General features: G+C 54.4%; 3 protein-coding genes across 5 annotated transcripts; all 3 read left to right on the forward strand.

The window, feature by feature from the left end:
- Nucleotides 1-1,981: 1,981 nt before the first annotated feature.
- On the forward strand, nt 1,982-13,710 carry TOMM40 (translocase of outer mitochondrial membrane 40). The gene is made up of 10 exons (XM_069550343.1): nt 1,982-2,192; nt 2,302-2,581; nt 3,313-3,380; nt 3,950-4,042; nt 4,912-5,013; nt 6,086-6,191; nt 11,212-11,334; nt 11,472-11,548; nt 11,657-11,759; nt 13,049-13,710. Exons 1-10 carry the CDS (start codon nt 2,016-2,018, stop codon nt 13,186-13,188), a joined length of 1,269 nt encoding a protein of 422 aa, XP_069406444.1. The 5' UTR covers nt 1,982-2,015; the 3' UTR covers nt 13,189-13,710.
- A 4,913-nt stretch (nt 13,711-18,623) lies between these two features.
- Nucleotides 18,624-24,929, forward strand: APOE (apolipoprotein E). Of its 3 annotated transcripts, none has more exons than XM_069550346.1 (4): nt 18,624-18,850; nt 23,040-23,105; nt 23,596-23,785; nt 24,071-24,929. In XM_069550346.1, exons 2-4 carry the CDS (start codon nt 23,063-23,065, stop codon nt 24,786-24,788), a joined length of 951 nt encoding a protein of 316 aa, XP_069406447.1. In that variant the 5' UTR covers nt 18,624-18,850; nt 23,040-23,062; the 3' UTR covers nt 24,789-24,929. The 3 variants fall into 3 exon arrangements, with proteins under 3 accessions (XP_069406447.1, XP_069406445.1, XP_069406446.1); XM_069550344.1 differs by lacking the exon at nt 18,624-18,850 and adding an exon at nt 21,376-22,265; XM_069550345.1 differs by lacking the exon at nt 18,624-18,850 and adding an exon at nt 21,471-22,580.
- Nucleotides 19,567-20,014, forward strand: LOC138418706 (NADH dehydrogenase [ubiquinone] 1 alpha subcomplex subunit 5). Its single transcript, XM_069550347.1, has one exon. It carries the CDS (start codon nt 19,595-19,597, stop codon nt 19,943-19,945), a length of 351 nt encoding a protein of 116 aa, XP_069406448.1. The 5' UTR covers nt 19,567-19,594; the 3' UTR covers nt 19,946-20,014.
- Nucleotides 24,930-25,288: the final 359 nt, after the last annotated feature.

A 25,288-nucleotide genomic window follows, 5' to 3' on the forward strand; every position in this document is an offset into this window, starting at 1 on the left:
GAATGAGGTTCGTGACATTGTACAGGAGACAGGGATCAAGACCATCCCCATGGAAAAGAAATGCATAAAAGCAAAATGGTTGTCTGAGGGGGCCTTACAAATAGCTGTGAAAAGAAGAGAAGCGAAAAGCAAAGGAGAAAAGGAAAGATATAAGCATCTGAATGCAGAGTTCCAAAGAATAGCAAGGAGAGATAAGAAAGCCTTCCTCAGCAATCAGTGCAAAGAAATAGAGGAAAACAACAGAACGGGAAAGACTAGAGATCTCTTCAAGAGAATTAGAGATACCAAGGGAACATTTCACGCAAAGATGGGCTCAATAAAGGACAGAAATGGTATGGACCTAACAGAAGGAGAAGATATTAAGAAGACGTGGCAAGAATACACAGAAGAACTGTACAAAAAAGATCTTCACGACCCAGATAATCACGATGGTGTGATCACTCACCTAGAGCCAGACATCCTGGAATGTGAAGTCAAGTAGGCTTTAGAAAGCATGACTATGAACAAAGCTAGTGGAGTTGATGGAATTCCTGAAAGATGATGCTTTGAAAGTGCTGCACTCAATATGTCAGCAAATTGGGAAAACTCAGCAGTGGACACAGGACTGGAAAAGGTCATTTTTCATTCCAATCCCAAAGAAAGGCAATACAAAAGAATGCTCAAGCTTCCGCACAATTACACTCATCTCACATGCTAGTAAAGTAATGCTCAAAATTTTCCAAGCCAGGCTTCAGAAACACCTGAACGGTGAACTTCCAGATGTTCAAGCTGGTTTTAGAGAAGGCAGAAGAAGCAGAGGTCAAATTGCCAACAACCGCTGGATCATGGAAAACGCAAGAGAGTTCCAGAAAAACATCTATTTCTGCTTTATTGACTATGCCAAAGCCTTTGACTGTGTGGATCACAATCAACTGTGGAAAATTCTGAAAGAGCCAGGGGTAGAGGAATGAATAAGGGAGAAATAGGGGCCACAGGCAAGTTGAGCAATAGACACAAAGCCTGATCCTCAACTAAGGTACAGCTAGAAGAATGCGGGAGGAATTCCCTGGTGGTCCAGCAGCTAAGACTCTGCAGCTCCCAATGCAGGCGGACAGGGTTCCATCCCTGGGCAGGGAACTAGATTCCACGTGCTGCAACTAAGAATTCACAGGTCACAACTAAAGATACCACATGTCCAGCCGTGCAGCCAAATATTAATAAATACACACAAAAAGAGAAAGTGGGAAATGAACAGGCGTAAAAGGGCTAAAAGTCGTACAGGCAACTAAGTTGAAATGAATGGAGCGGAAGGCATGCTGGGTAATGGGATAAGAATGAATGGGCCAAAGATAGAAGCTTCAGTGCCTGAGGCAAGGGTTGGGGGAAAGACACAGAAAGCATGATGGGTAACTAAAGGGGTGGGCCTACGCCAACTGTCCCGTTAAATAGGTAAGAGGCATTGTGGGTAACCAGAAGCAGAACAGAGTTCACAAGACGGGTTCGAATTCTTCCCGTGGCACTGTGCGAAGGGCTAGCACTTCCGGCTTTCGGTCCCCGACTTCGGACTAGGGGTCCGCCCCTTTGCCGCGGTGCCTGGTGGGACGCGAGGGCTGACCTTGCTGCCTAGCAGCCTCTGCTGCGCAACCCATCTTTATCCGTGTCCCTTGACCCTCGCACGTTAGCCAATGAACATACAAGATGGCTTACGACACCAGGGTCCGACCCCCTGTACCTGCAGGAGCCAATCAGGAAGCTGCAAGGGCCAAAGCCGACCAATTATCATTAACAACTTCGCCGCGAGGCGGAGTCGAGAGAGGGACGCCTTCGGGAATGGGGCGGAGATGTTACGTCAATGGGCGGTGCAAACTGAGCAGCACAGACCAATGGTGGGTGAGCCCCGGAACCCGCGGCATGGCGAGCCAATCGGCGTGGGCTCCCCAAGCCAATGGGAAGGGCACGGAGGTGTGCTGTGACCTGTCTGCGAGTGGGAACCAACAGAAAAAGACGTTCCAAAGAGGTGGGTGGGACTCTCATCCATGACTCCAATAGTAAGGCCAGACCCTGAAGCTGGCGGGAGGACCTCAGGGCCCGCTAAACCAATGGGCTCGGTGGGGCGGGGCGACCGTGGCGGCGGCGGCGGCGGCAGCGGGTTCGGTTGCGCGTGGCCCACGGTGTGGGAGCGGAGCCCGGACCGGGAGGAGGCGCTACCGCGCGTAAGAATTGGGGTTCTGAGCGGGGGGGGAGGGCCGGGGGGTGTTTGCTGGAGACTCAGCCTGGAGCCTGCGGGCCTTGACCTCTGCCCTCTGACCTTTTCCCTTGCAGGCGACCATGGGGAACGTATTGGCCGCTAGCTCGCCGCCCGCAGGGCCGCCGCCGCCGCCTGCGCCTCCCCTCGTGGGACTGCCGCCACCTCCGCCCTCTCCTCCCGGCTTCACTTTGCCGCCACTCGGAGGCGGCCTGGGCGCTGGGGCTGGCACAGGTCGAGGTTCCGAACGGACCCCCGGGACTGCGGCTGCCAGCGCTGGAGGGACTGGGGACGATGGGGCCTGCGGCTGCCTGCCCAACCCGGGCACGTTCGAGGAGTGCCACCGGAAGTGCAAGGGTGAGGGGCTAGGGGCCTGGCAGGGATGTGATGGCCCGGATCTCGGGGGAAGGAGGAGCGCACTGAGGACCTTGGGAATTGGCACGGACCATTGGAATCATTTAACAGAGCGTTAGGAGTTGACGTTGGGATCGAATAGTGGAACGTTGAACCTGGGGCTTAGAATGATGGGATCAAATGATGGAACCTCAGGATGGAACGCCAGAGCGGTACAGAAAAACCTTAAGGACCTCATGTGCCCCAGGAATCGGCCAAGCCAGCCTCATGTGATCGGGAGGGAAACCGAGACCCAAGGTCACAGTGTCAGCAATGGATCAGTGTGGGTGGAACCCAAGGCTTCTGGATCCTGGCTTGGAGTAATTGTGGTAGTGAAAGTGGTGGTGGGTTATTGAGCACTGTGCTGGCATTCACTGTGTGTTAACTCATTAAATCCTTGCAGTATTTCTATGTGATGAGAATCTTCAACTAACAGATAGGTTTGACATGGATGAAATAACTTGCCTAAGGTCACACAAGTAGAAGTAGATGGTGGCACTGGAATTTGGATACAGGCAAAGGCTTTGGTCCTGAGCCCATCCTCCGGGCTGTTCTGCCTCTTTACTGGATGAGGTGCTTTGTGCAGTGTGCTGGTTGTGGGTTCCTGGAGAAGGGAGAGTGGGCACCATAGGGAAGAAAGGGATGAGAGATGGGGTGTGTGTGTTGAAGTGTGACAGCATTTTTCTCTCCTTCAGAGCTGTTTCCTGTTCAGATGGAAGGTGTGAAGCTCACAGTCAACAAAGGGTTGAGTAATCATTTCCAGGTGAGCCTTTCTTGTGCCATTATCCTCCAGAGGTCATCCCAACCATCCCTCTGCATCTGCACATCGAGTCCTTTAGTGAAAGTGAAGTCGCTCAGTCATGTCCGACTCTTTGCCACCCCATGGACTGTAGCCTATCAGGCTTCTCAGTCCATGGGATTTTCCAGGCAAGAGTGCTGGAGTGGGTTGCCATTCCCTTCTCCAGTCCTTTAACTTCTCCTTAAAGATCTGGGCTCCTTGATATTTAAAGACACCAGAGACAGTGCCAGGCTGAGCACTCAATCTGGGGGCAGTGGTAGGGTTTAGGGACCCACCCCTGCAACCAACATCCAGGCAGGGATGAAGTACCAGGTGTGCCCCACACATCCCTTCTCTTTAGTGTCTAATCTAGTCAGGCCACACCTCCCAGTCTTCATCCCCTGCCATGCCCAGAGACGCCCTGACTGGGAAGTCAGATTGGCAAGCATCCCCCATCCCAGGCTGGAGGGGAGCTGACCTGGAAATGGGCTCGGCTGGGTTCCTTTGGGGGGTGGCGCACGGGCTCATCACCACAGCCCTCCCTCTTCTCCCAGGTGAACCACACAGTAGCCCTCAGCACAATCGGGGAGTCCAACTACCACTTTGGGGTGACGTACGTGGGGACGAAGCAGCTGAGTCCCACGGAGGTGAGTTACCTTTTGCCATTCATTCATTCATTGTATCTTTCTTCTAACAAATAATGTAGCCAGTCAGTGGAAGAAAGCTTTGTCAGTAGGAGACTGGGCTGCTGGTGGTGTGGGGAGGTGGGAACAAGGTCTCTCCAGGGTGCATCGAGACCTGGGTCGTTCCTTCATCCTGACCCCCACTTCTCGGGGTGAGTCTGAGGACACCAGGGTCACCAAGCAGTGATGACCCAGAGTGGGCAGGGCTGGGCTGCAGATCATGCAGGGCTTTGAAGGCCAAGCCAGGCATTTGAACTTCCACTAGGGGGCACTAGAGAGCCACGGAAAGATTTAAAGGAGGGGACGATGCGGTGATATGAGTGCTTTGGAAATAGCATTTCTCAGGCTGTCTGCGGAAGCTGGGTTAGAAGACGGAAGGCAAAACTGGAAGCCCAGAAGGAGGCTGGGGCAGGACACAGGTGGGATTGGGGGACTAAATTGGGCTTTTGCTTGTGTTAACTATTTCCATGCAATAAACTTATTTTTTCAGCAAACCTTCAGGGCACCCCCTGTGTCCTGCCCATCTCTGTGCTGGGTGGTCCTGGGGACACGGCAGTAACTGAGACAGACGTAGGGGCTCACAGCCTAGTGGAGAAAGAGAATAAGCTTGTCCCCAGAAAGGAACAGTCCGGGGAGAGTAGGACTGAAATGGGGGAACCCAAAGGCTGAGCCCAGAGGAGAGCCTAACTCAGCCTAGGTGGTCTTAGAGGGCTTCCTGGAGGAGAGGACCTCATTCTAGGCTTCCCAGTCCTAGGCTTCTCACCAGAGCCCGTCATACATGTCCATCCAGGACACTAGGCCTCTCACCTCTAACCCTGCCCTCTACCCTGCAGGCATTCCCCGTGCTGGTGGGTGACATGGATAATAGTGGCAGCCTCAATGCTCAGGTCATTCATCAGCTGGGCCCTGGCCTCAGGTCCAAGATGGCCATCCAGGTGAGTGGGAGGATGGAGTCGGCGATGGCCCCCAGCCTCCCAAGCTGCCCTTGGGTGTTAAAACCAAGAACTCAAGGCACTGTGCAGCCAAACAAACTGAAACATCAGAGTCTGGAGCAGAGAAAGGCTTATTGCAAAGATCAAGCGAGAAATATGAGTGGCTGGTTGTCTACAGACCAAACTCCCCCATAGTTTTCAGGGCGTGAGTGAGTGAAGTCGCTCAGTCGTGTCTGACTCTTTGCGACGCTGTGGGCTGTAGCCTGCCAGGCTCCTCCGTCCATTGGATTTTCTAGGCAAGAATGCTGGAGTAGGGTGCTATTTCCTCCTCCAGAAGATCTTCCTGACCCAGGGATTGAACTCAGGTCTCCCGCATTGCGGGCAGACTCTTCACTGTCTGAGCCACCAGGGAAGCCCAGTTTGCAGGGGAGGGCTTTTACACGCACATTGAGGGCAGGGTGCTGCAGGATGTGTGACTTTCTTCTGGTTGGTCAGTCGTGAGGCCATAGGGTGGGTGGTGTGCCAGGAGTCTTGTGCTCAGCTGGAAGTTGCCATCCTCCTCCTGGGTGGAGGCCCTGGCAGTCCTTGACAGGAGCTAGGATTCCACCTTATCAGGGCACTGTTGTGCTGTGCTTAGTCACTCAGTTGGGTCCGACTTTTTTCTACCCTTTGAATTGTAGCCAACAAGGCTACTCTGTCCATGGGATTTTTCGGACAACTCTTCGGAATACTGGAGTGGGTTGCCACTTCCTCCTCCAGGGGGATCTTCCTGACCTGGGGATCAAACCCGTGTCTCCTGTGGCTTCTGCATTGCAGGCGGGTTCTTCACTTGCTGAGCCCTAAGAGAAGCCCTCCCGGCACTACTGTGTGACTCTTAGCCAGTTGCTTTTCCTTTCTTTCTGCTTTCTCTCTCTTCTCTGATGAGTAAATGGATCTGCCCTCGGGGAATGTCTAGGAGGTTGAAGCCTTTTTCCTACAGACAACAAGAGGAGGCCTCTGAAAGGCCTTTTGTGCCCCGGCGGGCCCCATGGAGTCCTGCTCAGTTTCACCCTCATACTTGGCCCTCCCCCCACAGACCCAGCAGTCGAAGTTTGTGAACTGGCAGGTGGATGGGGAGTACCGGGGCTCCGACTTCACAGCAGCCGTCACTTTGGGGAACCCAGACGTCCTGGTGGGTTCAGGTAAGAGGCACAGGGCTTGGAAGGTGGTCAGACCCCATGCCCAGCAAGTCCATTTCTCCCTCTGACCCTCCTTTTCTGCCGTCCAAGAAATGGTTTCAGGGGCAGGCGTGACTTCAGAACACAGAGCATCAATTAGGTCCTGTAGCCTCATGGGGGGAAAAACAGGTTCAAGTCCCAGCTCTGCCACTGGGTTCACTGCATTTGAGGGCGAGGCGGAGGGGGGGGGCAGCTTCCGTCACCCTCATGGGCCTTGGCTTCCTCATTTGTTAAAATCGGGTTGCCTTACAGGGTTGTTGAGCAGGTCATGTGTGGAAAGTCTCAAATGGGGTCAGGCATGTGACAGGTCCCAAGGAAATGAGCTGCTGCATTGCTCCTGGGGCTCTGGGGTTGCTCGGGGGCACAGAGCTGACCCCAAGGCAGGCAGAGCCCACATGCAGCTGAGGGGAGGCAAGTCAGTCTGCAGTGGAGGGCGACAAGGAAGATTCCTGTTTGGGTTGGCTCGGGGGCAAGGACCTGCTGACTAATGTCTGTGCTTCTGGTCTCTCCGCTGTGCTTCCCCCCTTTTTATTTTTGTCTCTGGGCATCTGCCTCTGATTTCTCTACATTGATCTGATGCTTCTTGACTATGAGTCATACATTGCATGTCCAGAGGATATGGTGGTGAACTAAGGAAAATTAAGGCTGTCTTCTGGACATTCTAGTGGTGATTTTTATATTATGTATATTAAGGGGGGCGTGCACACGTGCTAAGTCACTTCAGGCTTCTTGAACTCTCTGTGACCCCATGGACTGTAGCCCACCAGGCTCCTCTGTCCAGGGTAGAGTCCATGCAGGAATACTGGAGTGGGTTGCCATGGCCTTCTCCAGGGGACCTTCCTGACCCAGGGTCTTACGTAAGACACCTGAACGCAGGTGTCTTATATCTCCTGCACTGGCACCACCTGGGAAGTCTCTGGAACCTTCCATTCTAGAGACAACGAGTAAAGCAGGTGGGTGATGGAGCCCTATGGAAAGATGGTGGCGTCGGGAGGGGCGGGTGGAGTCTTGAGAGAAGGCCTCATTACATAGGTGGTATCTGAATGAAGACAGAAGGATGTGAGGGAAGGTGCCGAGCAGACATGTGGGAAAAGAGCTTTTCGGCCGGAAGGAACAGCAAGTGCGAAAGCCCCGAGGTACGGCCCTTCCCTGGAGCATCGAGGAGGACTGGAGCTGTAACCAATGAGGAAGGAGGGCAAGCGGTAGAAGTCAGGATGGCAGGGCTGAAACAAAGCTCTGGAGAGCTTCTGAGTCTGAGGCCACAAGAGGATTTTGAAAGGGACAGGATCGTCCGACATAGCTTCTTACAGGACCTCTTGTGCCCACCTTTGGAGACCAGGCCACAAGGGGGCAGCGGAGGGGGTAAGCGGAGGTCTGGGGGTCTGGATGTACCTTGAAGGCGGAGCAATAGTATTCGCTGCTGGATTCCGTGTGGGGGATAAGAGGGAGGTCAGAGTTGAGAAGTCAGCCTTTTTGGGGGGCAGGGGGGGCTTGACCCACCAGAAGGGTAGAGTTGGTGATTCCAGATTCCTTTGCCTGCTGTTCGCTCTATCAGGAAGAGCAGGCTCTTGGGGGGTGAGTGCGTGAAGGTGCCTAGCACCTGGAACTGTGCTGGGAACAGAGTAGGTGCTCAGAAAATAGTGCGCGAAGGAGTGAGCAGCGGACACCACAGGTCCTATTTCCCACCTGGCGCCCTTTGCCAGGCCCTCGGCATACTGTGCTCACCCGGGCCTTCATCCAGTCACTCGAGCCAATGAGGATTGGCTCGTGCAATCCTTCACAGCCCTGTGGGGTGGCGTTGCCATTATTCCTGTCTGATTGAGGCCCAGAGAGGGCAAGTACTTCCCCAAGGACACACAGCAAGGCCACCTCCAGAGTCCACGGCACCAGGGCCTCCGCCCCTGCAAACACTCACCAGCATTGGCCTCTCTTGCTCCTCAGCGCTGACCTCTAGGTCTCTCCTCCCTGGAGCCCAAGGCCACCAGGGACATTCTTGTCTCTTAGTCCCTATGGACATCCCTCCCTCCCCTCAAGCACCAATCAGAACTTCTGGGCCCAGGGCAGTACTGAGGATATGAGTAGTTACTCATGTAATTATTCATGACCAATGACAGCTGGTGCTCCACCCATTCTGAGCCTTGGTTTCCCCATCCATCTCAAAGACACAATCACACAGCAAGTGCACCGTGGTGAAGGAATCAATGGGCGGACCTGTCAGCCCCTTATGAGGCCAGACACAGCTAGTTAGGGTTCACTGTGGGATGGGTCTCTGGGCTGCCCCACAACAGGCAGGGGGATCAGGGTTCTCACAGGTGAGGAAGGCAAGGTCTGGGGTGAAATCGGCCCTGCCCCAGGATCGCACAGCGAGAAAGCAGAAGGCCTGGCGTTAGAATCACAGTCAAGGCCTAACGAGGAGCCCGCGGACTACCTGGTCCCCTCCCCTGGCCTCAGCTCCTCCTCTGGGGCCTCGGCTTCGTTCTGAGCACCCCGAGTGTGTGCCCACCCTGGGACACACAGCCCCTCCCCGGCCAGGAGCCAAGACACTTGCCTTAAGACAAATAATCACAGTGAGTGTGTTACTGTTGGGAGAACGCCTACTCAGGAGAGGCCCAGGTTGCTGTGAGAGCTTACAACAGGAGGGCCCGGCTCGCCTGGAGTGATGAGGACAGGGCCTCTCAATGCCAGTGTCTAGACTGGGGAGGGTGAAGAGGAGGGCAGCGCTCCCAGAGGAAGGCTACGTGGCCAAAGCCCCAGGGAGCGCAGCGTGGGGAGGGCAGGAAGCTGTTCTGTCAGGCCCCAGCCAAGAGCCGACTGTGAACCCCCTCCCCAGGGAGCCAGGTATGGCCCCAGCCCCATAGGTTCCAGGAAAGCCACACTCTGCCCCTTGTCCGAGGCCACCTCTTTGTTCTCAGACCTGTAATAGGTGTTGTTTTCCTTCTCGTGGAGTTTTTAACTCAGTGGGTTCTTCATGGCCACTCCAGGCACTCCATCCTAGAGATCAGTCCTGGGTGTTCATTGGAAGGACTGATGTTGAAGCTGAAACTCCAATACTTTGGCCACCTGATGCAAAGAGCTAACTCATTGGAAAAGACCCCGATGCTGGGAGGGATTGGGGGCAGGAGGAGGAGGAGAGGACAGAGGATGAGATGGCTGGATGGCATCACCACCTCAATGGACATGAGTTTGAGTGAACTCTGGGAGTTGGTGATGGACAGGGAGGCCTGGTGTGGTGCAGTCCATGGGGTCGTGAAGAGTCGGACACGACTCAGCGACTGAACTAAACTGATCTGAAGGAGATGGAGGTGCTAGGAAAGGGCAGGATGTTCAAGGAAAAGACCTGTGAGGATGAGCACTGTGCAAGGACTTGTGAAGCTCTCGGAGGAAGTCTGTTGAAAGCTGGGGATGAACCACGGGGGGCTTTGCGCCCGTGTCCTAAGGAGCCAGGGTGTCCTTGATGCTGGGGCGTCATGGCAGGTTCTGAGCAGGGGGAGCAGGGTCGGGTGTACGCTTTAACAAGATCCCTCTACGTGTGAAGCTGCTTGGAGAGGATGAGACTGGGGCAGGAGGCCAAGGAGTAGGGTAGGGCTTGGGAAGCAGAGGGTGTGGCAAGCCGAGGAGATGGGGGGTGGGAGAGGAGCTTGGGGTCTCGAAGCTCTCAGTCTAAACCATGACCAGAGGCTCTTGAGTTGAAGTCCCTGTGTGACCCCTGGTTGGTCACTTTTCTCTCTGTGGGCCCGAGGTTCCCCTTCTCTTGGGACAGAGGCTGCTCTTGTCCAGAGGTGTGCGGGTGGTGGCTTAACAGCCAGCTGGCAGAGGAGGGGCCAGGAGGTGGGTCAGTGTCACCCACTCGCTGGGAGAAGCCAGCTCCAGCCTGCCCTGATCGCAGCCGCCCCCAGTGGCAGTCCCTGCCTGGGTGTGCCTGAAAATGCGAGCAGGTCCCATCCTGTCCTCCCGGCCTGTCCCGCCCCCTCAGGCCAGTCCCCACTCGGTGCCTCTGATCTCTGTCCAGGGAAGCATCTGCACGTCTGCGCTTTCCTTGTCCTTGCCTGTCCCCACCTCCTTCCCCCCTGCCCCGGTCTTCCCCATTCTGGCTGGGTGTCCATCTCTAAGCTTACCTCACCGGTCCTCATCTGCTCTGTCCTTCAGGTTGGGCATCGTCAGGGCCCGCCATCCACCTCCATCTCTGATTGCTTCCCCGTCTTTACAGAGATGACTCTTGCTTTCCAGTTCTCCATCATCACTCCTTCTGTGTCCCCCACTGCCTCTCTTCCTCCCTGGCCCTTGCCCTCTGCAGTGATGACCTCTGTGGTTGTCCACTCTCCTGGGCTCTCAAAGACAGACAGTATCAGTCCTTGGGCTCAAGGAATTCAGCCCGGCGGTGGAGTGGGCGGTTAGCAAACACTGAGGGCCCCTCAGAGCCATCCTTGCTGCCGAGGGGCCCCGGAACTGGACTTCCGCAGGGCGGGTCTCCGTGGCAGCCGGGCCCTGGCTGTGTGCTGAGCACGCCTTGTGCACACCATGCCTGCATCCAGCTCTCTGCTCTTCCTCAGAGTCTTGCGAGGTGTCCCGCTCACAGGGAAGTGGTGCCAGTGGCCCTCAGTTACCCCTGCAGCAAGTGCTGGGATTTGAACCCAGGCCGTCTGGTGCCCCAAAGTGTGCTCTCCCCTACCACTCGTGGCGGCAGGGTGGCTCAAAGCCTGGGCTCAGGAGATGGGGAGCCCTGGATTCTGCCCCTGACGTGTCCTGTGACCATGTGGGAGTGACTTGACTCCTCAGCCTCTGCAGCCTCCTGTGTAAAGGGAGGTGAATGCAGAGTAGATGAGGTCCTGGGGGCCGTGGGAGGCTGACCTCAGTCCTGTGAACGACTCCAGCAAGGAGCCCAAGTGGGAGGCCCAAGGAAGTGGGAGTCCAGTCTGGTGCTGCCTTAACCGGGTGGAAACTGACCACCAAGCTCAGAAGTCATGACTCTACCTCTCGCCTGCAGGGATCCTCGTGGCCCACTACCTCCAGAGCATCACGCCGTGCCTGGCCCTGGGCGGAGAGCTGGTCTACCACCGGCGGCCCGGGGAGGAGGGCGCTGTTATGTCGCTAGCTGGGAAATACACATGTGAGTCTGGGAGCCCGGAGCCCTGGGACTAAGGGAGGAGGGGCTGGGGGCTGGACTCCTGGGTCTGAGGGAAGAGGGGCAAAACCTGGGCCCCTGGCTACCTAAGCCCCCTTGGTAACCCACCTGCTCTCTTCCAGTGAACAACTGGTTGGCGACAGTAACATTGGGTCAGGCGGGCATGCATGCAACGTATTACCACAAAGCCAGTGACCAGGTGAGCCCATCTGGGGACTGGCTGGCTGGGTATGGGGTGCCCAGGACTGGCATGCCCGAGAGCCCAGCCTAGGAGGCTGACTCGTGTGTGTTGCCCTGGCCCCTCCAGCTGCAGGTGGGTGTGGAGTTTGAGGCCAGCACAAGGATGCAGGACACAAGTGTCTCCTTTGGGTACCAGCTGGACCTGCCCAAGGCCAACCTCCTCTTCAAAGGTACAGATCTCGCTTTCCTTGAGAGAAAGAAGCAAGAGGTGACCCGGCCCTGAATGGGGTACAGGCCGAGGAAGTGGGAGAGGGCAGCATGCTGGCCCACGTTACCCAGGAGCGCTCGTTAAGACGGTGAGGGCCGAGGAAGTGGGAGAGGGCAGCATGCTGGCCCACGTTACCCAGGAGCGCTCGTTAAGACGGTGAGGGCCGAGGAAGTGGGAGAGGGCAGCATGCTGGCCCACGTTACCCAGGAGCGCTCGTTAAGACGGTGAGGGCCGAGGAAGTGGGAGAGGGCAGCATGCCGGCCCACATTACCCAGGAGTGCTCCGAAGACTGTGAGGGGGCACCTGGGCCCGAGCTTTGCAGGGAGCACCCCCACCCCAGCCAGCAGCCCTCAGCAGTCTGTATGCACGGCCCTTGCTTCTCTTTTTCTCACGCATGGAAGGCAAGTTGGAGCGCAGCCGGCCTTGCCCCACTGTCTCCCCTTAGAGAGGCTCCCCGGACACAGCCAGACCCACAACCTTCCCCCAGGCTGACTGAGTCTCATCTTAAGTTTCTTTTTGTGTCTCAGTAGCTCTTGGGTTTGGGGTGTGTGGAGACCACCCCGGAAAGGCCGCTTCAGTGGCCCTGGTTCAAGGCTTCTAAAGGCAACCAGGGGAAGTCCCTGGTGGTCCAGTGGTCTCACTCTCAACTGCTGAGGGCCCGGGTTCAATCCCTGCTCAGGGAACTAAAATCCCAAAAGCCATGCAGTGTGGCCAAAAAAAAATTTTTTTTTAGCAAAAGTAGCCAGGGGGCCCAGGGAGAGGGGTTTGTTTTGCCTCTGAAACCTGCCTTAAGCCCTCACTCTGCAGTGAGCCCCGGGTCTGAGGCCAGCGTCTCTGCTCCCTTTCAGTGAGTCCTTGAGCTCCACTGGGTACAGACGGCAGCACTTGCACACCCATCAGGTCCTGGGCACGAGCCCTAGAGATTTTAGTCTCTGTTTCAGCAGATACTCAGCACCTGCTCTGTGCCCAGCTGGGGACACAACAGTGACCTGGCCCCCCCAACCCAGGGCTCACAGTGGCGGGGACAGGCCCATCCACACACAGCAGCGACCCGATGTGGCCAAGACTGGGACTGGGAGGGTAGTCCACGGGGTGGCCAAGGGCTTCCGGAGGGGAGGGGTGGCGGAACTCAAGGCTGAAGCACTTGGGGGCGTGAAGAGGGTTCTGGGCGGCAGGGCAGCACAGTCGGTGGCCTGGCCGGTGGTGTCTGATGTGTTCGGTGAGGCTCTTCACACAGCTATCCACCCACAGGCTCTGTGGACAGCAACTGGATCGTGGGCGCCACACTGGAGAAGAAGCTCCCTCCGCTGCCCCTGACGCTGGCCCTCGGGGCCTTCCTGAATCACCGAAAGAACAAGTTCCAGTGTGGCTTCGGCCTCACCATTGGCTGAGCCCCCGAAGGCCCGCCTTCCTCGCCCTTCCTCCTTCTGATCCCACCTCCCCCTCCCCCTGCCACGGAGGGGAGACCTGAGCCCCCCTCCCCCTCCCTTCCCTCCCTCCTCGGGGGTCAGGGGGCAGCGGAAAGGAGGGGACCCATCACCCCAGCAGCTGAAGGGGGGATTCTCCGAAGGACAGGCACGGCAGGATGTGGAGGACAAGGGGCCGCGTGCCCAGTAGTCTTGGGGTCCAGGAAGCAATTTTGGAGTCAAGGGGCCTACAGGATTCTGAGCACCAGGGGCAGAGGCGGCCAGACAACCTCAGGGAGGTGTTGGGGTGTCCCCGTTCCCCCGAAATGGCCAAATGGGCCCAGCCCCAAGGGGGCAGCAAGGAGAGGTGCGTCCCCAGTCACCCCGCCCCTGCCCGCTTTCCCATCCACCCCTCGGTATAAATCATGTTTATAAGTTATGGAAGAACCGGGACATTTTACAAAAAAATAAAAAATAACAAAAAATATACATGGAAAAAAAAAGAAATGGGAGGCCTCTGTTATCCTCTGTGTCTGTGGCCCATTTGGTCCAGCCCTGACCTCCCACAGTGGCCCGTGGGGGGCAAGGGAATCCAGCCTGGTCACTGGCCAGAGCCCAGACCAGAGAGGGGAAGGGCCTGGCCCAGGATCCACAGCTGTCCTGTGACCTTCCCGATGAGGACATCACAGGCCTTCCCTCCCTGGGAGGGTGTAGCCTGTGGTCACTCAGCCTGGCGTGGCCAGCGAGGCCGCAGAAGACTTCGCCCCGGTGAACTGAAGCGGGTGTGGGGAGGCAGCCAACTGGGACTCTGGGGTCTTTCCAGGTTCCAGAAGGGGCAGGGGATGAAGTGGTGTTAAGACTTGATTATAATAGAAGGTCAGAGCTTTCAGCAAACTTCAGGAAGCATTTGAGCACCTGGAAAGAGTTTGGAATCATTCAGTTCTTGTGGGGTGGGGGAGGGATGGGCTGGAGTCTGACTCCTGGGCGGGGTCAGTTCTGCACACCTAGGGCTGAGGCAAGCTGACATCACTAACCCCTCTCCAGACAGGGGAACTGAAAGTTTTCACTCACACAGTGTCTGGGCAGGGAGGCTGCTGACCCATGATGACCCCATATAGCCCAGAGAAGCCACTCCACCCACTCCCTGCCAGCGCCTTCTGAGGCCAGAGCACACAGGCTGACAGCAACCCAGCACAGGCTGGCACTGAGGGTCCCTTCCTGGGACCAGGCATCCAGCCTCCCCAGCCCCACAGAATCCAGTAGCCCTCACCTCCTTAAAGGACCAGGAGTGAATCCCAACTCTTCAGGGTGACTTTACCATCCACCTCAACCCTGAATCTCCTCTTAAAAGAGGAAAGTGGGCAAAGGGGACTCCACCTTGGCTGTGGGGCTCCATTTTAGACTTACTGTAGACTTTGGACTACATGCCGGGGTGTTCTCCCAGTGGACTTTGAGCTATGTGCCCGGAATCTACAGAAACAACATACCAGCTGAAAAAAAGACCCCCCGGATAAAGACTCCAGGACTGGTACCTAGACTTCCCATCACTGAAAAGAATGTACTAATCTACCCCAGAGCAAAACATTATCTCCACAATACCTATTGATATATGTTAGCCTCATTAGCTGTCTGGACTAACATATGAATCATGGTTTAGCCCCTTTACGTTATCCAGGCTAGTTTCCAGGAATTCGGGGAGGTGGGTTTGAGCACGTACACTTATGGTATATAAGACTGTCCCAAAAACTGGCCGGGTCCTCAGCTAAGAGGAGACTCTGCCTTGGGCCCCCGGTGTAATAAACTGCACTCCACCATTTGCATTGTCCTTCTGAGTGAGTTTGCTTCCCAGAGAGCATGGCTACATTTTTGGTGCATTGGCCGGGAAGTTCCGCACTTTGAGGAGACAAGTCCCATTTGGGGCTCCTCCGGGGCCTTGAGGCTTGAATCACCTAGAGGGGTGAGGGTGCCTCGTCCCTCTGGAAGAATTCTGCCTTTCACCGCCCGGACCTCTCCTGTTAGCAAGTAGTGGATGGTAGCGAGGAAACTGAGCGCTCAGGTAAGGAGGGTCCCACCCAGTAGGGTGGAACAGGGGGCCTGCTCAGCCCCCTGAGATTAGAGAAGCGCACAGACCTACGGTGGCTGATGTATGAGAGACTGCGATTGTTGGGTACAGGTTGACGGATGTGACGGGGTTTTAAGGAAGACTCTATTGTGACTGTCATGTAGGAGGTGGCGTCTTGGGGAAAATTATTACCAGGCAATCGCAAGAGGGTTACTGGGGGAAGAAACTCGGTCTCTGTGTGCACGTATTCTGCCCTCCCCCAGGAAGTGTCCCATCCGCTGTGAAAGCCTCAATCCCCTCAAGCTTCTTAAGGCAGAGAAAGGGAAATATATAAGCGCGTACGAATTGGCTTCTCCGGAGATCGCCTGGGACGCGGGTTATTTAACTCACCTGGGCTTTTGTTGATACCCAATCAAGCTCACCAAGGCGGAGAAGGCATTTAAAGTTTCAGGAGAAGTGGTCCTAGACAAAGTGATATTCTGGTTCAAACACATACAACAACGGGAAAAAGCACACTGCACTCCCCTCTCCCTCTGGGACTTGGCCGGCAAAGCCCTTTTCAATCCTATCAGGGAAGAAGCCGAGTGGCAATTTAAGTGCTTCATCGAGTGGAAATATCAGAAGTATCTGGGGTACCGGAAACTCCGCCAACAGGAGAAGGGACACTCCCGGAAAGGTAGGCAAAATGGGAGGAAACAGATCTAAGGCAACCATACTGACCACTGATCAAAAGTTTCAAAAAGGGGTTCAGAGGAGACTATGGGGTAAAAATGACACCTGGCCGGCTGTGCACCCTCTTCAAGGTCGAATAGTCTGCTATGGGAGTTGGCTGGCCACCAGAGGGCACAGTGGACTTGAAAATAATAAAAGCAGTCTAGGTGATAGTCACGGGGAAGCCTGGACATCCGACCGGTTCCCATACATACTCCTGGCTAGAGCTGGCCCAAGATTCCTCTACCATGGGCATGATTTTATATTCAAAATGGAGAAGGAAAAAGGCACAGAAACTGATGATAAAAAAGTGATTCTACAGGATCCAAATGAGGAACTTCCTCCTCCACTGTACTGGACGATGAACCGGCCCTCAGATGTGTCAGCCAGGCCGGGGCCTTAACAGCCACCAGACGGAGGCCACAGGACATCCCAGCATCAACGCTGTCCCTGGCCCTTCCTTCAGCCCGCCCCCCCCAGGGGTCGCAGAGCCACCACCCCAGCAGGATCTGACCCCAGCGGGAGGGACCACTGGATACCACCCTCCGGATTCAGCTCCTACCCCAGAGGCACAACCTAAGCTCTATCCACCGCCAACACCCCCACCTCCCCAAGAGTACCGATGAGAAAGGGAGGGGAACACTGGAATTAAACAGAGACTGTTCTCTGCCAAGGAGTTAGAGGAAAAGACACCATTTCAGATGCCCCTTAGGGAAGTCCAGCAGGCCTGCATACAGGGGAAAGACGGTAATTATCACCAGGCTCCCGTGGCCTACTACTATCAACTATTTTTGTCTACTGATATCTTGAACTGGCAAAAATATACACCACCATATTCAGAGGAGCCACAGGATATGATTAGATTGATGGAAACTATTTTTTGTACCCGCCGACTGACATGGGACGATATTATCCAATTATTAACTTCCCTCTTCAGTACGGAAGAACAGTATAGAATTCTTACTGAAGCAAAGAAATGGCTGCTAGAAATGGTTCCAGAAGGAACTGTAAACCCACAAATGTGGGTGAAACAAACCCTCCCCGATGACAGACCTAATTGGGACTATAATACAGACGCGGGGAGAAACTAATTAGACAGATAGCGTACAGCCATTCTACAGGGACTAAAAAGAGGAGCCCGCAGGCCTACAGATAAGGCAAGACCTGCCGGAGTAGTGCAACGAGGGGCCGAGCCCCTTTCTGAATTTTATGAAAGACTGTGTGAGGCTTATAGACGCTATACACTGATCGGCCTCGAAGCCAGGGGCTCTCACATCATTATAAACTCAACATTTGTGTCACAGGCTTATCCTGATATTAAAAGAAAGCTCCAGAAGCTGGATGGAGTATTATCAATGTCCAGCTCCCAACTAGTTGAAATTGCAAACAAAATATTCAGAAACAGAGATGTGGAAGCCAAGAAAGAAACTGAAAAACTGAGCAGACCAGAGATTTGCAATGCTAGCCGTGGCCTTGGGAAGGCCTGCCGGGCTGCCCACGAAAGCCCCTCCCTCCTGGAGACGAGACCACTCCCTCAGGAAACCTCCACGAAAGCCTAGGTCCACGTTACAGCCCAATCAGTGTGCCTGGTGCCGAGGGTTTGGCCGCTGGAAAAACGAATGTCCTAAAACCACTAAAAGCCGGGAATCAACCAGTACAGTGGCAAGCCTTGACGGATGAGAGACTGAATAGGGATGCCGGGGCTCAGAGACACAGGTCCACAAGAGCCCATGATAACATTAAAAGCAGGGGACCAACTTACTGACTTCATGGTGGATACCGGAGCAGGATTGTCAGTAGTAACTGAACCCACGGCACCTCTCTCAAAAAAGGCCACTGCCATAACTGGGATACCTGGAAAGGAAATGATTAAACAATTCTGTAAGCCCTAAAAGTGCCAGATGGCGGGGGCCACCAAGTGACTCATGAGTTCTTATATATCCCTGAATGCCCAGTACCTCTACCGGGAAGAGATCTACTCTCTCAACTGGGATCACAAGTGACCTTTTCCCCCCACGAACACCCCACTTTGCACATTGACCCGCCCAGCTACTTACTTACTCTCCCTCTCAGTTACCCCACAAGATGAATGGAGGTTACATGAATATACTGAGAAAAGACTAGAGGGGATGAACGGCCGGGAGGAAACACTGGCTCAACAACTGCCCGAGGTCTGAGCAGAAGGAAACCCCCCTGGGCTCGCCAAACACCATGCTCCAATAATAATAGAACTTAAGCCCAGTGCCACCCCGGTTAGAAAACGCCAGTATCCATTGCCCCTGGAGGCTCGTCTCGGCATACTGCCACATTTATATAGACTGAAACTGGCCGGCATCCTGATTGAATGCCAATCAGAATGAAATACACCAATCCTGCCAGTTAAAAAGGAAGGGGGACAGGACTATAGGCCAATACAAGATTTAAGGCTGGTCAGCCAAGCTTCCATGACCCTGCAACCCACAGTCCCAAACCTATATACCTTACTCAGCTTCCTCCCTCGAAGTGCAAAAGTTCTATCCTTGTCTGGACTTAAAAGATGCCTTTTTCTGTACACACCTAGCCCAGGTATCACCACCAATTTTTGCTTTCGAATGGGAAGACCCAACAGGGGGCGCCAAACAACAACTAACCTGGACCCCCCTCCCCTGAGGGTTTAAAAATTCTCCAACCATTTTTGAAGAAGCCCTGGCTTCGGACTTAGGCGCATTTCAGCCAGAAAAGTTTGGTTGTTGGCTGCTGCAATATGTGGACAATCTGCTCCTGGCCGCTGACAACAAGGATGATTGCTGGGAAGGAACCAAGGCCTCGCTGGGACTGCTGATAGAGGCTGGTTACCCGGTCTCGAAAAAGAAGGCTCGGATCTGCCAGGAGGAGGTGAGGTATCTGGGATTTGTTCTAAAGAGGGGCACAAGGCTGTTGGGCCAGTCCAGCGCCATGCCTCTATCTGGGATGGACGGGCTCCCACGGCGCGTATCACCTCTACAGAGGGGTGATATGACTATGAGGTTTTTTTGCATCAAGTAAGACAACAAAAATCAAGGATAGAATGGCATTAGACATCCTCACCGCCTCACAGGGAGGAACCTGTGCCATACTTAAGGTTGAATGTTGTGTATGGAACCTGTGCCATACTTAAGGCTGACCGTTGTATATACATTCCTGATTTATCTGGCACTGTAACGACTGCTTTGGGTGACATGAGGGACCAAGCAAAAGCAATGTCAGATGAAAATATTCCCTTCTGGACCTCGGTCCTATCTTGGGTAAAGGGTGACTGGTGTGAAACTGCGCTCACTGTCATTTTAATAGTTCTGTTATCCGGCCCTTGCACTTTACAACATGTTGTTAACTTTGTAACCTAGAGACGAACCTCACTTTCCCAGATCGGTGTTAGGAGGCCTAGGGTACAATATATTCCTATGAGTGATGCTCCCACTGAGAGTTAGGAGCATCAAGAGAGAGGAATGAAAGAGGAAAGTGGGCAAAGCGGACTCCATCTTGGCTGCGGGACCCCATTTTAGACTTCTTGAAAACTTTGGACTACATGCCGGGGTGTTCTCCCAGTGGACTTTGAGCTTTGTGCCTGGAATCTATAAAAGCAACATTCCGGGCGCTGTCATGGCAGGCTTGCTGAAGAAGACCACTGGCCTGGTGGGATTGGCTGTGTGTGAAACTCCACATGAGAGGCTAAAAATATTGTATACAAAAATTCTTGATGTTCTTGGACACATCCCTAAAAATGCAGCATATAGAAAGTATACAGAGCAGATTACAAATGAGAAGCTGAGTATTGTTAAAGCGGAACCAGATGTTAAAAAACTAGAAGAGCAACTGCAGGGTGGCCAAATAGAAGAGGTGATTCTTCAGGCTGAAAACGAACTAAGTCTGGCAAGAAAAATGATCCAGTGGAAACCATGGGAGCCTTTAGTGGAAGAGCCTCCAGCCAGCCAATGGAAATGGCCAATATAAACAGCATTAACTAACTTATCTGTTGATAGGAGACTGATGTCATTAAATATTCTGTAATATGTTAAAAAATGTTTCCATATTATCCTACCATCAAGAAAACTGATACAGAACACATTTAAGTGACTTGTTAAAGTTGATGATGATGGTAATTTGTGAATTCAGTTTTTGATTTGTAGATCATTCATTCAAATTATTTCAAAGGTAATTAACAAAAAAAGGTGGTGGGAAGATTGAAACATAATTGGAAAATTTCCTATAGATCTTCAGTGTAGGGGCCATATTCGAAAGGTGAAGTATTTTTAGTAGTATCTTCAACAGATGATTTAATTTTTTTTATTCTGGAAAAACAGAAAAGATAATTATTATTATTTAAACAAATTAATAGGTCACCATTTAAAGTGAAGTAGTAAGGAAAAAACCATCAAATTAGAATTGATCATATACTTGGGAAAATTGATTTGGTATTTGAAAGAAAGGTTATAGTAGTAGTTGGAAAATCTTTTCCTTTTGTCTCATTTAAGGAAATTAGTTTTCTGGCCCTTAGTCCTTAGTTTTTTTGATAACCAAAGTATATCAGGATAGAGAATTTCTGTAAAAGAAGAGACACTAAGAGTTCCTAAAGTTTATCTGACATACAGATAGGCTTATATTCAGAACATCTTAGTTGTATGCTTATAACTTCAAAGTGGAATTGTTAAGTAGTTTTCACTAATTTTAAGTGAAAACTTAAGTTTTCACCAAGTATAAGTGCAGTTGGATATCAAACAGAAGATAACTGCTGTTCAAAGAAAGAAGCAGTTTGGTAAGTTTAAGGTTAAACAAAAATAAAATTACTTTTCATTTGTCCAAAAAAAAAAAAGCAACATTCCAACTGAAAGACAGACCCCCGGATAAAGGGACTCCAGAACTTGTTCCTGGACTTTCTGTCGCCGAAAAGAATATACTAATCTACCCCAGAGGAAAACAAATTGTTATCTGCACAAAACCTATTGATATATGTTAGCCTAATTAGGTGTCTGGACTAATATATGAATCATGATTTAGCCCCTTCACATTATCCAGGCTAGTTTTGAGGAATTCGGGGAGGAGGGTTTGAGCACGTACACTTAGGGTATATAAGGTTGTCACAAAAACTGACCAGGTCCTTGGCTAAGAGAAGACTCTGCCTTGGGCCCACTGGTGTAATAAACTGCACTCCACTATTTGCGTTGTCCTTCTGAGTGAGTTTACTTCCCGGAGAGCAGAGAGTGTGGCTACAACACTCTCAATTCAGGATGCCCGTCTGTGAAACAGCTGGGGCTCGTGAACAGGGCTGCAAGGGAGGGAGGGACAGGAGTGTTCACTGTGGCCCAGCACAGAACTGAAGTCCAACATGGGGCCACTGTTTGCCAGCTAACCCTACTTGTTCTCAGTACACACAGTAGCCTGTTGCTTCACCGAATGACGGTGTTAAGTGCAACTCTTTTCCTGGTTTTGTGGACCAAGAAACTGGATGTTCAGAGAGGCTGGGTCGTTGGCTCAGGGTCACACAGCTGACCACTGGCAGAGCCTGGATTCAGGCCTGAGCAGTTTGGTTCCGGAATCCACAGTCCTAAGCAGGCAGTCCTGAAGCATGCTTCAGGCCCCACTGAAGGAACAATACACAGTTGGGACAAATGCTGGATTTTCAGGTCTCAACCGGGGAAGGGGGCTCAAGAGAGGCACTCTCCTGTGCCCAAGGGAAGAGCGCAAGCGGGAGCTCATGGTAAAGTCCAGATTGCACTCTCAAAGCCTGGGCTTGTAGCAGATACCTTGTACTGTCCCCAGAACTCCTATCCCATTTCTATCCGGCCAGCCAGCTCCCTTCCCCCTCCCTACCCAGAGTCCCAACCCCCTCCTTCCTCTAACCAGGGATTTCAGGCCCCCAGTCCTTTCCCCAAATTCTATTCATCCATCCGCTGGAAAAGAGAGGGGCAGGGGATGGGTGCTGTGGGCAGTGGCCTGTTCCAGCCCCTTCCATGCCCACTGTCCCAGCCCTCACCAGCTCACCCACCCACCAGGATGGAGGAAGCCGCCTGAGTTACTGGGTGAGAAGTCATCTTTTCAAGGGGGCTGGGAGTGGGGGCTGCCAGGCCTCCAGGCCCCACCCCCTCCCCTCCTTGCTGTGTGTGAAGGGGGAGGACAGCCCACCTCGTGACCTGAGGGGGCTGGCCCAGCTTGCCCCAGCTCAGGAGAAGTGGGCGGGCCAGGGGGGAGCCCTATAATTGGACGAATCTGGGATCCGTGAGTCCCTGCTCAATCCCGGAGGCGAAGGACGCGGTTTCCGGAGGCGAAGAGCGCGGTGAGAAGCAGAGCTGGGGGGCACGGAGACCAGCTCAGGGCTTCTGTGGGGGACCGGCTGCGGGAGAGGTGGACGAGGTGACGGTCCGACGCCGCCCGGACCAGGACAAAAGCTTGAGCAGAGGAGGAGACCAGAGACAGGGGACTGGACCTAGAGGGGTGGGGAGCAGGCGTATCCCGTTTGGACTGGAAGGTGGGTTCAGGGGAGCAGCTGGACCTGCAGGAAAAACCAGACGAGAGATAGCAAAAACCCACTAACTGTTACTGCTGTTTACTGAGCACCTACTGGATGCCCACAATCGTCCTAAGATTTTCGGTAAGGGAGGCTCAGGGGCGGCGGCACGGTAGCTAAAGCGTGGGTTGAAGGACTTCTAAATGAGGATTAAATTAGCGAATATGCGGATGACAGCGTTTAGATGTGAAGTTGGAGCTGAGAATGGGAAGATACAGAGGGGAATGCGAGGTTGGAACTTTAGAAAGTCCAGCCGGGGCTCTCGGGGAACTCCGGGATGGAGGGGAAGGCGGGTTGAGTGGAATCTGAACCCTGGGAGAGGGATGGAATTAAGGCGGCGGCAGACCTGGGGATGGGGAGATAAGAGAAGACAATGAGGAAATGAAATAGACAATGTAGGGGCCGCTGGGTAAATATTTGGAATTGGATTAGGATGTTGCTGGGAGCGAGGCTTTGAAGGCTAAAACCGGGTGGGGCGGGGCTCTGAGGGGGAGGGAGTCCCCCCACCCCCCGGGGTTGAGTGACAATTTCTCCCTCCTTCAGGTTGGCCAATCGCAAGCCAGAAGATGAAGGTTCTGTGGGTTGCCCTGGTGGTCGCGCTTCTGGCAGGTATGGGGGCGGAGCTTGCCCAGGTTCTTTGCCCCACCCCCTCCCATCCTCAGCTTGCCGTCCTCCCGTCCGTGGTCCGTGGGTCCTCTCATCTGCTGGTCTATCTCCCCAGGTCTGAGGTCTCTCTGACATTCCTTGGTTCTGAGCTGCAGTTTTACTTTCTCAGAGCCTCAGTTTCCCCATCCTTTTAAAATGAGAGTTTCTAGCGCACTGCTGTCAGGCAGGTAGTGAGGAGCAGCTAAGTGTCAGAGGTGATTATTCTCTATCTGGGGCTGTTTTATTCTCTATCGCCCCAGCGTGGCAGTACGTGGACCACACATAATCCATGCTTATCAAGAGCTTAAACCGGCTGGGCGTCTCTCCACCCCATCTCCACCCCCCAGTGCTCTAAAGAAGCCCACCAGCCTCTGTGGAGCACCTCCTCTGTACCGGGTACTGTGTGCCTGGAGCGGGCAGAGGACCCTGACCGCGGTGAACTGTCTGTGTGCAGGATGCCAGGCGGATATGGAGGGAGAGCTGGGGTCCGAGGAGCCCCTGCCTCCGGAGCAGCCCCGGGGGCAGGACAGCCAGCCTTGGGAGCAGGTGCTGGGCCGCCTCTGGGATTACCTGCGCTGGGTGCAGACGCTGTCTGACCAGGTGCAGGAGGAGCTGCTCAACACCCAGGTCATTCAGGAACTGACGTGAGTGCCTCCGCCCTGGCCCCTCATCCCTCCAGTGGGCAGTGTGTTCAGGACCCCAGTTTCCTCTGATCTGGGATTCTTTCCGTCCCCATCACCAACACTTGGCGGGGGTCTGGTCTCTGCTCATTTCTTGGCTTTCTTTTCTCCTTGGGCTCCTGGCTTTCCCTCTCTCTGATCCTGTTCTTCGGCGTTTTCTGTCTGGCACCTTCCTCTGCATCTCTCCCTCTATCACCCTAGCTCAGGATCCCTACCTCTTCTCTCCATTTTTGCCCTCTCGGCCCCCAGGGTGCTGATGGAGGAGACCATGAAGGAGGTGAAGGCCTACAGGGAGGAGCTGGAGGGACAGCTAGCCCCCATGGCCCAGGAGACACAGGCCCGCGTGTCCAAGGAGCTGCAGGCAGCCCAGGCCCGGCTGGGCTCCGACATGGAGGACTTGCGGAACCGCCTGGCACAGTACCGAAGCGAGGTGCAGGCCATGCTCGGCCAGTCCACCGAGGAGCTGCGGGCCCGCATGGCCTCCCACCTGCGCAAGCTGCGCAAGCGCCTGCTCCGCGACGCCGATGACCTGAAGAAGCGCCTGGCAGTCTACCAAGCTGGGGCCAGCGAGGGCGCTGAGCGCAGTGTGAGCGCCATCCGCGAGCGCCTCAGGCCCCTGGTGGAGCAGAGCCAATCGCGGGCCGCCACCCTGAGTACCCAGGTCGGCCAGCCGCTGCTGGACCGCGCCGAGGCCTGGCGCCAGAAGCTGCACGGGCGCCTGGAGGAGGTGGGCGTCCGGGCCCAGGACCGCCTGGACAAGATGCGCCAGCAGCTAGAGGAGGTGCGCGCCAAGGTCGAGGAGCAGGGCAGCCAGATACGCCTGCAGGCCGAGGCCTTCCAGGCCCGCCTCAGGAGCTGGTTCGAGCCCCTCGTGGAAGACATGCAGCGCCAGTGGGCCGGGTTGGTCGAGAAGGTGCAGTTGGCTCTGCACCTCAGCCCCACCTCTCCGCCCAGCGAGAATCATTGAGCGCCCGGGCATCGCCCTGGGGGGCCCCCCTACTCCCACCCCGAGCCCCTGGTGCCCCCAGCCTGCAGGAGGTCCTGCCGCTGCCCCAGCTGCCCTCCTGGTGGGCCCTAGCATAATAAAGATTTATCACGCTTCATGGCAGCTGCTGGGCGTCCGTGTGTGATTTGTCACAGCTCAAGCCTCAGTTTCCCATTTTTTCCCCTTGCTGACTACACAGCGCGCTGTCCTGCCCCCTGAGCCTGTGAATGCCGGTGTTCTTTCTGTCTCTTTCCTTCTGTCCCCTTTCAGAGTTGCCCCATGACTCAGTGGTAAAGAAGCCGTCTGCAGTGCAGGAGACTCGAGACATGGGTTTGATCCCTGGGTGGGGAAGATCCCCTGGAGAAGGCAATGGGAACCCACTCCAGGATTCTTACCTGGAGAACCCCATAGACAGAGGAGCCTGGTGCAGGCTATGGTCCATAGGAAGTGATAGCACTCACGCAAGTCCCCTTTTAAGTCTT

The sequence above is a fragment of the Ovis canadensis genome, chromosome 14, assembly GCF_042477335.2.
Source record: "Ovis canadensis isolate MfBH-ARS-UI-01 breed Bighorn chromosome 14, ARS-UI_OviCan_v2, whole genome shotgun sequence".
NCBI lineage: Eukaryota > Metazoa > Chordata > Mammalia > Artiodactyla > Bovidae > Ovis > Ovis canadensis.

Coding starts and splice junctions, on each gene's coding strand:
- LOC138418706 (XM_069550347.1), top strand. CDS start 19,595: ATGGCAGGCTTGCTGAAGAAGACCACTGGCCTGGTGGGATTGGCTGTG.
- TOMM40 (XM_069550343.1), top strand. CDS start 2,016: ATGACTCCAATAGTAAGGCCAGACCCTGAAGCTGGCGGGAGGACCTCA. Junction 2,193..2,301: donor GGGAGGAGGCGCTACCGCGC/GTAAGAATTGGG, acceptor TTTCCCTTGCAG/GCGACCATGGGGAACGTATT. Junction 11,335..11,471: donor GCTAGCTGGGAAATACACAT/GTGAGTCTGGGA, acceptor GCTCTCTTCCAG/TGAACAACTGGTTGGCGACA.
- APOE (XM_069550346.1), top strand. CDS start 23,063: ATGAAGGTTCTGTGGGTTGCCCTGGTGGTCGCGCTTCTGGCAG. Junction 23,106..23,595: donor GGTGGTCGCGCTTCTGGCAG/GTATGGGGGCGG, acceptor GTCTGTGTGCAG/GATGCCAGGCGGATATGGAG. Junction 23,786..24,070: donor CAGGTCATTCAGGAACTGAC/GTGAGTGCCTCC, acceptor CTCGGCCCCCAG/GGTGCTGATGGAGGAGACCA.